We start from the raw sequence: 11,967 nt of genomic DNA, 5'->3' as shown, positions 1-11,967 counted from the left end.
GATAGATAGATAGATAGATAGATAGATAGATAGATAGATAGATAGATGTAGATGAATAGATATAATATATTCATAGACTTATCAAATGAAAGGGATATCTGAAAAAAAAGGAGCTGTTTGAAAAGTAGTTAAAAAGGGACTGAGAGAAGGGAGAAAGATGTCTGGTTGTTGTGTAGAACAAGAAGCTGACTGCTAAGGAACTGGGAAACTGAATGAGTAAGGGAGGGGTTGTGCTAAGCTAAAAGAGTGGAGAGAAGAGTGACGGTGTCATGTCATCCGATCTTGGGGCTTCCACTTCAGAATCTGGGGGCCTAGTCTGTCAACCAAGGCAATCTATATAGATTGCATTACCCAGGACAGGTGTCAGAAGATCATAGAATCTCATGGTTAGAAATGACCAAAGGTCATTTAGTCCAAATCCTTGCCTGGTGAATTAATCCTTGCCACAACATCCTTGAACTACCCAACTTCTACTAGGATATTTCCAATGATTAGTGTTCTAGAGACTTAAGGAGCGTCACCATGTGAAAGCTTATTAACTATTCAAACTTTCTCTCTTTTCATAAACCATCCTAATGAACCAAGCACCAATGAAGAATCCTTGCTTCACCACTCCTCAATACATACTTATTCATATTACCAATAACATTGTCCAGCCTCAAAGATAAGTAGCAAAGATAAGTATCAATGAAAACTATAAACTTTTCCAAGACAAGATTGTTAGTAAGTAATAACAAAAGAAAATTGCCATAAAAACATTCACATTTTTAACTTTTTTTCCCATTTCAGTTCAATTTCTTTATAGATATGAGGTCCCCTGGAAAGTCCATTTTGCAACAACTCGGATGACTGAAATCCTTATCCCATTATATATGACTTTCTCCACATTCCTCAACCATTGAATACTTCCTAAGGGTTTAAAGAGGTAGAGCTCTCTCTACATGTCACACCATATTTTTTTTGTCTTGGCAGCCTGAGATGAGTATAGTATAGTGTAGTATAGTGGACAGAGGGACTGGGTTTGGAATCAGAACAAACTGTGTTCAAATTCTGCCTCTTCCATGCTGGTTAGATGAGCCTGGATAAGTCATTTAATCTGTTACCAACCCAAGAAACTCTCTAAAAATAAATTGCAAAACAGTCACTAATCTGTGTTGGAAGAGGGATAAAATCACAGGTCCAACGTCACTTCTCTCCCTCTCCTCCCTAAAAAGTAGACAGGGCCTAGCACAATGCCTAGCACATATTAGGGACTTAATAAATCCTTGGTGAAGCAAATTCAATTCCAGAAAGATTATTTCCCTTTAATGTCAACATGCAGTTAACATTCATAAAAAAAATTTATTAAGTGCTTGTTATATGCAGAGCACTATCCTATATGGTAGGGGGAGGGGGAGGGGGAGGAATAAAAATTTTAAATAACACACAATCCCTACCCTCATGGAGCTTACAGACTAGAAGGAAGGTAAGACACAAATATAGATAACTCTAATTCTCTGTATTATATGATTCGAGTTGTATGAAACAAAGAGCTGTTTGAGCCAATTATTGAGAAGGGGATTGGTGTTAAAGCAATTAATACATTGTTCAAACTGGAAAAGACCTGTCAGAACATTTAGTCTACTTTGTCTGCCCACCCCTTTTTTCATGAATGAAGAAACTGAGGTCCTGAATAGGTAGGTGTGTGATAGTTCCAAAATCACACTGTTAGTGACAGAGAGCAAGTTAAATTCAGTTTATTCAAAAAGTTCTCAAAAGAGATGAAGGATACTAAGAGTTTATTTCCTGAGGGGCCCATGATTCATTAGTTCAATCGATAAGCAAGCATAGTAAACCCCTACTATGTATCAGGCACTATGCCACTATCTAACCACTTTTATGCCACAAAAACCTTCAAGGCCCTTATACCTGATCCCTTCTACCACCAATCTGTAGAACTGAGAGGCACTCACCTTTGGCGTTTCGACGATGGAAGGTCTGGGTATGGAAGTGTGGAACATAACTGAATTGCAGTCTGGCTCATCAGCTGGGAACACAGGCAGATCTTCAGGTATGGGAGCAGGTTGCACAACAGAATGGTTACCTGTACTGCCATTTTTCTCTGAGTAAGTACAGGAACTCAGTTTTTCCTCTGGGATTTCCTCCAGACCTCCTGGGTGACTTTCATGTCCCCTCGCTTTGGCCAAGGGCTGGACATAGATGGTGGAATGGGCATCAGCTGAACTGGATTGATCAAAGGGCACATTCTCCCTTGTGTTCCCAAAGCAGGTGAGGAGCGCTGAGCAAGGAAATGGATGCATTCTTGGAGCTGGGGATTTCAGTCCTCGGGTCAGCCTTGTTTTCCACGTTGACATTGAAACATTGCTAGGTTATAAAATCCGATGGAGAAAAAGAAAATATTGGGGGGAGTATGAGCAAGGTCAAGGCATTATGCTCAGAATTCCTACAAGACTTTTCTCATCCAGAGACAAGAACATTATGCACATCCCCAGAAAGAAACTTAAGATGTCAAAACAGAAGTCTCTGGTAACTGGCTGCTTATACTCTCTTGTCAGACCCTGTGGATAGGACGGTTATCATGAATACCTCTAATTCTACCGGGCATTTCCATGCTGTTTGCTGCTGTTGTCAGCGGGTAAAGAAAATTCTCTGTGAGGCAGGCTGTTTTCTTGGGTTACAGTGTCTGAGCCGGACAGAGACACCAGTGTTAGGTGGTGCTGAGTCAATAGCCATGCTGCCTCAGGTTACCTTGGAGGCCTAATGATAATGTAGCCTGATAACATCTGCCATAATAGCACAATGTGTGTGTATCAGTAGCATCATAACAACAGCATGGTCCTCTCATGTTACGCCCCCTTCAAATATTTATTTGCCCAAACAAAACAAAACAAAACAAAAAACAGAAGTTGTTTTCTATCCTAATGAAGATTCTCTGAATGGACACTCACAGCTTGGCAGTTCTTAAAGCAGGAGGTTGAATTTTAAGCCTTTGAAAGTTGAGAGCTACAATTAGGCCTGGTGTCTTAGCTGCTTTTCCAGCTATTTCAGGCTTCTTGGTCAGCTTGTGAGCAGGCTTACACAAATTTCCCAATGTGGAATTCCATTTCATGTATGCCTTGGTCACCTGGAAATAGCTCTGGCTAGGTCCCAGCACTTTTTGAGGAACTTGTTTAATTTTTTAAAATTCTATTAATATCTATTGTTTTTAATATCATCTTCATTTCCAAATATATCTTCTTCCGTGCCCCCTTCCATTTCCTCTTTTCTCCTGTCTCTTTCCCTCCCAAGACATCAATCCCTTGTAACAAAGAATTTAAAAAGTGAGATTAAAAAAAAAGCAGTTTAGCAAAATTCTGCAGCTCTGGAGTTTAACAGTATATATCATGTTTTACTCAAATAGTCTTCCATTTCTGCAAAGAGGGGAGAGAGGTGAATTTTTTTCTCTCTTCTTTGATCTAACTTTGACCATTATAATTGCTTGGCATTCAATTTTGATTATTTTTAAATTTATGTTGCTATAGTTATTGTATGTCTAGTTTTCCTGGTTCTAATCACTTCACTTTGCATCATTTCATATAAGTCTTTCCATGCCTTTCTATATTCTTCATCATTTCCTGTGAGTTAAAAACAATCCATTACATTCCTGCACCACAGTATATTTAGCCATTCCCTAATCAATGAATTTCGACTTTATTTCCAGTTCTTTACCACTACAAAAAAAATGCTGCTATAAAATGTTAAAGTATTTAAGACTTTTCTTTCTATCTTTGACATCCTTTGGATATATGCCTAGCAGCAAGATATCTGAATCAAAGGGTAAAAACAGTTCAGTAATTTCTAAGCATAATCCTATATTGCTTTCCAGAATGGTTGGACAAATTCATAGTTCACCAATACTGGATTACTATGACTATTTTTCCCAGCTCCCTTAAACATTGACTATTCCAATCTTTCATCATTTGTTCTGTTTGTCAGTTTTCGTGGTGTAAATGCTCACATCAAAACTTTAGCAGTTGGATCTCTCAAGCTAGTTTGAGATGGCTCTAGCCATCTCTGCTCTGAGCCCATAGAGTCAAAATACCACATTCTCAGAGACTTACAGTCCTTACAATTTGTAGTATTATGCTGGGGCTGGGGAGGTAGCAAGGATAAAAGTTGGTACTCATTGTTCCCACCACTGGAGCACTGAGTATCTCTTACTTGTTCAGAATTTTTGCTGTTTTACACCCAGATCCCACAGTCCTACCTGCTCTATCAGGGTCTCTACAGGTCTCTGTGGGAACTTATTTCTGAGATTGCTCAAGGTTTCTGTTTTCCATTCCCACTTGGCTCCATTCCCAATATGCATGAGAAACTATATTGTCATTTATCTCTCCACTTCCCCAATTCCCAGCTCTTCCAACTGAGCTTGGGGTTGGAGGGATATTTCTACTTTTCCTTCATAGGCTTTTCTTTTTTAAAAAAAAATTATACTTTATTTATTTTAACATTCATTTTTAAAAATTGTGAGTTCCAAATTCTCTACCTCTCACCAGCTGCTCCCCCAACCAATTAAGATGGAAAATAACATGCTATAAATTATACATGTGAAGTCATGCAAAAATATTTCCATATTAGCCATGTTGGCATACACAAACAAATAAACAAGGAAAAAAATAAAGCAAGTGAAAAATATATGTTTTATTCTGCAGTTGGAGTCCATCAGTTTTCTCTCTAGAAGTGGATAGCATTTTTCATCATGAGTCTTTTGGGATTGTCTCATTGTGTTGATTACAGTAGCTAAGTCTTTCATAGTTGATCATATTGTTATTACTGTGTACAATGTTCTCCTGGTTCTGCTCACTTCACTTTGCATCAGTTCATATAAATCTTCCCAGATTTTTCTGAAGCCTTCCCTCTAGTCATTTCTTATATCACAGTGGTATTCCATCACAGCGCTATACCACAACTGCTCCAGCCATTCTCTAATTGACAGGCATCCCCTTTCCTCTATTTCCAGTTCTTTGCCAACACAAAAAGAGCTTTTATAAATATTTTGTACGTATGAATCCTTTTCCTTTTTCTTTGATTTTTTTGGGATCCAGACCTAGTAGTGATATCTCTGGATCAAAGGGGATGCAGAGTCTTCTAGCCCTTTGGGCATTGTCCCAAATTGCTTTCCAGAATGGTTGGACCAGTTGATAACTCTACCAACAGTGCATTAGTGTACCTATTTTTCCATATCCCCTTTGTAATTTTGCTGTTCTGTCATGTTAGCCAATCTGATAGGTGTTTTAATTTGCATCTTCCTAATCAATGTGATTTGGAGCTTTTTTTTTTTAACATCACTGTTGATAGCTTTAATTTCTTCTTCTAAAAACTACCTGCTCATACGTCTTGACCGAAAGGGGAATGGTTCTTATTTTTGCTAATTTGGGTCAGTTCCCTATATATATGAGAAATGAAACCTTTATCAGACAAACTTGCTGTAAATTTTTTCCCAGTTTCCTGTTTTCCTTCTTATTTTGGATGCATTGGATTTGTTTTCGCAAAATTTTTTAAATTTCATGTAATCAAAATTATTCATTTTCCTACCTGTGATCCTTTCTAGCTCTTATTTGGTTATAAACTCTTTCCTTATCCACAGATCTGACAGGTAAAAATTTCCATGCTCTCCTAAATTGTTTAGTGTATCACCATTTGCACCCATGTTAACCTTATCTTAGTATATGGTGTGAGATGTTGGTCTTTGCCTAGGTTCTGCTAAACAGCTTTCCAGTTTTCCCAGCATTTTTTGTCAATAGTAAGTTCTTGCCCCAAAAAGCTTGGATCCTTGAGTTTACCAAACACTAGATTACTATGGTCGTTTACTATTCTATATTGTGTGCATAATCTAGTTAACTGATCCACCACTCTATTTCTTAGCCAATACCAGACTGTTTTGGTGATTGCCACTTTGTAACATAGTTTGAAATCTGAACCTTCTAGGCTACCTTCCTTCTCATTTTTTTTTACATTAATTCTCTTGATATTCTCTACCTTTTGTTTTTCCAGATGAATTTTGTTATTTTTTCTAACTCTGTAATTCTTTGGTAGTTTGATTGGTATGGCACTGAATAAGTAAATTAATTTAGATAGAATTGTCATTTTATTATATTGGCGGAGCAGTTATTGGCTGAGCAATTAATACTTACCTGCTTGTTTAGATCTGTCTTTATCTGTGTGAAAAGTATTTTGTGATTGTGTTCATATAGTTCCTGGATTTGTCCTGGCAGGTAGACTCCCAAGTATTTTATATTATCTGCAGTTATTTTTTTGTTTTTTATTTTAATCTTATTTATTTATTTTTTGTTACCTTTTAAGTTCCAAATTGTCTCCCTGTCTCCCTCCCCACCTGCACTAAAAAAGAATGCTATTTAACACAGATTTATAAGTATATGTATCTATCTATATCTATATATATATATATATATATAAAAACTATACTATGTATACTTCTTTCTCTGGAGATGGATAGCATCTTCCTTGACAGGTCCTTTATAGTTCATTTGAGTATATAACATATAATATTCAGAATTATATATAATTATATAATTCAGAATTATATATAATTATATAATTATAATACTCAGAATAACTTGGTTGTTCATAATTATTCTTTGAACAACATTGCTGTTACTGTGTACAATATTCTCTTGGTTCTGCTCACTTCACTTCTCATTGTTTCATGCAAGTCTTTCCATGTTTTTCTTTTTTTGTTTTGTTTTATTTTGGCTTTTTGGTGAGGTTAAGTGACTTGCCCAGGGTCACACAGCTAGTAAGTGTCAAGTGTCTGAGGCTGGATTTGAACTCAGGTCCTCCTGACTCTGAGGCCAGAGCTCTATCCGCTGAGCCACCTAGCTGCCCCCATGTTTTTCAAAATCAATCAGCTCATCTTCTTACAGTATAGTAGTATTCTACCACAATCATATATCATGACTTGTTTAACCATTCCCCAACTGAGGGGCATCCCCTCAATTTCTAGTTCTTTGCCACCACAAAGAGAGTTGCTATAAATATTTTAGAACATGTAAGTTCTTTTTTTCCTTAATCACCTTGGAAAACAGACCTAGTAATTTTTTTTTGGATCAAAGGGCATATACACAGTTTTATAACACTTTGGGCATAATTCCAAATTGCTCTCCAAAATGGTTGGATCAGTTCACGGTTCTACCAACAGTGTATTAATGTCCCAATTATCCCATATCCCCTTCAACATTTGTCATTTTCCCCTTCTCTCATCTTAGCCAAACTGATGGGTGTGAGATGATATCACAAAGTTGTTTTAATTTGCATTTCTCTAATCAATAGTGGTTTAGAGCATTTTTTCATATGACTATAGATAGCTTTGATTTCTTCATCTGAAAACTAACTATTCATATCCTTTGGCCATTTATCAGTTAGAGAATGACTCATACTCTTATAAATTTGACAAAGTTCTTTATGTATTTGAGAAATGCTACTTTTATCCAAGAAACTGTCTATAAAACTTTTTGCCCAATTTTCTGCTTTCTTTCTAATCTTGGCTACATTGGTTTTATTTGTACAAAACCTTTTTAGTTTAATGTAATCAAAGTTATCCATTTTACATCTCACAATGCTCTATGTCTCTTGTTTATTCATAAATTCTTCTCTTATCCATAAGTCTGATAGGTAATGTGTTCCATGTTCTTCCAATTTTCTTATTATATCCCCCTTTATATTTAGGTCATTAATCCATTTTCATCTTATCTTGGTAAATGGTGTAAGATATTGATCTATATCCAATTTCTGACAGATTGCTTTCCAGTTTTTCCAGTAGTTTTTACCAAATAGTGTATTCTTATCCCAAAAGCTTAAATCTTTACCTTTGTCAAACACAAGGTTACTATAGTCATTTGATGTTGTAAATTGTGTGTCTACTCTGTTCCATGGATCTACCTTTCTATTTCTTAGCCAGTACCAGATAGTTTTGGTAGTTATTACCTTATGATATAGTTTAAGATCTGTTATTGCTAAACCTGCTTCCTTTACATTTTTTATTAGTTCTTTTGATATTCTTGACCTTTTGTTCTTCCAAGTGAATTTTATTATTATTTCTCTGAGCTCAATAAAATAATTTTTGGTAGTTCAATTGGTATAGCATTTAATAAGTTGGTTCATTTAGGTAGAATTGTCATTTTTATTGTATTGATTCTGCCCACCCATGAATGATTAATATTTCTCTAATTATTTAAATCTGACTTGATTTGTATAAAAAGTGTTTTATAATTATGTTCCTGTAGTTCCTGGGTTTGTTTTGGCTGGTAAACTCCCCAATATTTTATACAGTGTACAGTTATTTTTTTTTTTTTTTGCTTAGGCAATTGGGGTTAAGTGGCTTGCCCAGGGTCACACAGCTGGTAAGTGTCAAGTGTTTTGTCTGAGGCTGGATTTGAACTCAGTTCATGCTGACTTCAGGGCCAGTGCTCTATCCACTGCACCACGTAGCTGCCCCCCTTACAGTTATATTAAATGGGGGTATCCCTTACCATCTCTTTTTGCAGGGTTTTATTGGTAACATACATAAATGCTGATGATTTATTTGGGTTTATTTTACATCCTGCAACTTTGTTAAAATTATTGTTTCAACTAATTTTTTAGTTGAATCTCTAGGATTTTCCAAGTATATCATCATATCATCTGCAAAGAGAGATAGTTTTATTACCTCATTACCCATTCTAATTCCCTTAGTTTCTTTTTCTTCTCATTGCTATTGCTAGCATTACTAATACAGTATTGAATAATGTTGATGATAACAGACATCATTGTTTCACTCCTGATCTTATTGGGAAGGCATCTAACTTATCCTCATTACAACTAATGCTTGCTGATGGCTTTAGGCAGATGCATCTCATCATTTTAAGGAAAAATTCATTTATGCCTATGCTTTTGGGTGTTTTTAATAGGAATTAGTGTTGTATTTTGTCAAAAGTTTTTTTCTGCATCTACTGATATAGTCATACTATTTTTGCCACTTTGTTATTGAATTAATTATTTTAATAGTTTTCCTTGTGTCCATTCCTGCATTCCTGATATAAATCCCACTTGGTCACCATGTATAATCTTTGTGATATATTGTTGCAGTTTCCTGCATAGTATTTTATTTAGAATTTTTGCATTCATTTTCATTAATGAAATTATTCTATAATTTTCTTTCTCCATTTTTTTCTCTTCTTGGTTTAGGTATCAACACCATATTTATTTCATAAAAATGAATTTGGTAGGACTCTTTCTTTACCTACTATTCCAAATAACTTATTTAATATTGGAATTAGTTGATCTTTAAATGTTTAGTAGAATCTCTACAATTATTTTAAATGGATTCCTTTTTTCATCTCTTCCTACTGGGCTTTATTGGTAACATAAAGAAATACTGATGATTTATGTGGGTTTATTTTATATCCTGAAACTTTGCTTAAAATGTTAATTATTTCAACTAGCTTTTTAGTTGATTCTCTAGGTTTCTCTAACTTTAACGTCATATCATCCGAAAAGAGTGATAGTTTTGTTTCCTTGTTGCCTATTCTTATTCCTTCAATTTCTTTTTCTTCTTTTATTACTGTATCTAGCATTTCTAGTACAATATTAAAGAACAGTGGTGATAATAGATACACCTTACTGGGAAGGCTTTTAGTTTATCCCTATTACTAATAATGCTTGCTTTTGGTTTTTGATAAATATTACTTATCATTTTAAGAAAAGCTACATGTATTCCTATGCTTTTTAATGTTTTTAATAGGAACAGGCACCATATTTTGTCAAAAGCTTTTTGTGTATCTAATGAGAAAATCTTATGGTTTTTGTTATTTTTGTTATTGATATGGTCAATTATGCCCGATAGTTTTCCTCATATTGGACCAATGTATTCATGGCATAAATCTCACCAGGTAATAATGTGTAACTTTTGTGATATATTGCTTTAATGTCCCTGCTAGTATTTTATTTAAATTTTTTGCATCGATATTCATTAGGGAAATGGATCTATAGCTTTCTTTCTCTGTTTTTGCTCTTCCTGGTTTAGGTATCAACACCATATTTCTGTCTTAAAGGAATTTGATAGGACTCTTTCTTTGTCTATTTTTCCAAATAGCTCATATAGTAATGGAATTTATTATTATTATTATTATTATTATTATTACTTTTAGGCAATTGGGGTTAAGTGACTTGCCCAAGGTCACACAGCTAGTAAGTGTAAAGTGTTTGGTCTGAGACCGAATTTGAACTCAGGTCCTCCTGATTTGAGGGCTGGTACTCTCTCCACTGTGCCACCTAGCTGCCCCATGGAATTAATTATTCTTAAATATTTAGTAGAATTCACTTGTGAATCTACCTGGTCCTGGGGATTTTTTCTTAGGGAGCTCATTTATGGCTTGTTCAATTTTCTGTTTCTCAGATAGGATTATTCAAATATTTTTATTCCCTCTTCTATTAATCTGGGCAACTTATATTTTTGTAAATATTCAACCATTTCACTTATACTGTCAAATTTATTAGCATACAATTGGGCAAAATAGCTTCTAATTATTGCTTTAATTTCATCTTCATTGGTGGTGCATTTGCCCTTTTCATTTTTTATACTAGTAATTTGGTTTTCTTTCTTTTTTTAAACCAAATTAACCAATAGTTCATCTATTTCTTGGGGTGTTTTCCCATAAAACCAGCTCCTAGTTTTATTTATTAATTCAATGGTTTTCTTACTTTCAATTTTATTCATCTTTCCTTCGATTTTCAGGATTTCCAATTTGGTGTTTAATTGAGGATTTTTTATTTGTTCTTTTTCTAGTTTTTTTTAGTTGCATGCCCAATTCATTGATCTGTTCTTTCTCTATTTTACTGATGTAAGTAATTAGAGATATAAATTTTCCCCTAAATACAACTTTGGCAGCATTCACAAATTTTGGTATGTTTTTTCATTATTGTCTTTATCTTTAGTGAAATTATTGATCATTTCTATGATTTGTTCTTTGACCCATTCATCTTTTAGGATTAGTTTATTTAGTTTCCAATTAATTTTTGTCTATGCTTTCAAGACTTTTTATTTAACATAATTTTTATTGCATTATGGCCCAAAAAGAATTCATTCAATATTTCTGCCTTTCTACATTTGATTGTGAGGTTTTTATGCACTAATACATAGTCAGTCTTTGTGAGGGTGACATGCAGTTGAGAAAAAGGTATGTTCCTTTCTATTCCTATTCTGTTTTCTCCAAAGCTTTACTGTATCTAACTTTTCTATAATTCTATTGATCTCCTTAACTTCTTTCTTCTTTATCTTATGGTTGGATTTATCTAGTTCTGAGAAGGGAAAGTTGAGGTCCCCTACTAATATGGTTTTGCTGTCTAGTTCCTCTTGTAATTCATTTAACTTTTGCCTAAAACATTTAAATGCTCTGCCATTTGGTGTATATGTGATTAGTATTGATATGACTTCATTGTCTATGGCTCGTTTAACAAAATGTTGTTTCCTGATTATCTTTTTAAATTAGGTCTATTCTTATTTTTGCTTTGTCTGAGATCATGATTGCTACCTCTGCCTTTTTTTACTTCAGCTGAAGCATAATAGATTCTGCTCCAGCCCCTTATTTTAAGTGTGTGTGTCTTTCTATTTCAGGTGTCTTTCTTGTAAACAATCTATGATTGGATTCTGGTTTCTAATCCATTCTGCTATCTTCTTCCATTTTATGGTTAAGTTCATGCCATTCACATTCACAATTATGACTAATAATTGTATATTTCCCTCCATCCTATTTTCTTCTGTTTATCCCTCTCTTTCTCATTTTTTACCCTGTCTTTTCTAAAAGTCTGTTTTATTTCCAAACACTGCCTCCCTTAATCTGCTCTCTCTCTTATCACTCCATTCCTTTTCATCTATTCCCTTCCCCTCCTATTTTTCTTCTGGATAATACAGATTTCAATGCCCAACTGAAT

At 34.6% G+C, this 11,967-nt stretch overlaps 1 protein-coding gene across 1 annotated transcript in view; it reads right to left on the bottom strand.

The window, feature by feature from the left end:
- FAM107B (family with sequence similarity 107 member B) overlaps window positions 1-2,354 on the bottom strand; it is a 313,216-nt gene extending 310,862 nt beyond the window's left edge. Inside the window, exon 1 of the mRNA XM_027838744.1 lies at window positions 1,953-2,354. Within this exon, the coding sequence (XP_027694545.1) occupies window positions 1,953-2,354 (402 nt within the window). The remainder of the gene's footprint in view (window positions 1-1,952) is intronic.
- Between the last annotated feature and the right edge of the window lie 9,613 nt (window positions 2,355-11,967).

Source organism: Vombatus ursinus, unplaced genomic scaffold (genome assembly GCF_900497805.2).
Source record: "Vombatus ursinus unplaced genomic scaffold, bare-nosed wombat genome assembly UNPS02014830.1, whole genome shotgun sequence".
In the NCBI taxonomy this organism is placed as follows: Eukaryota; Metazoa; Chordata; class Mammalia; order Diprotodontia; family Vombatidae; genus Vombatus; species Vombatus ursinus.
This window is presented reverse-complemented; position numbering and strand designations above follow the sequence as displayed.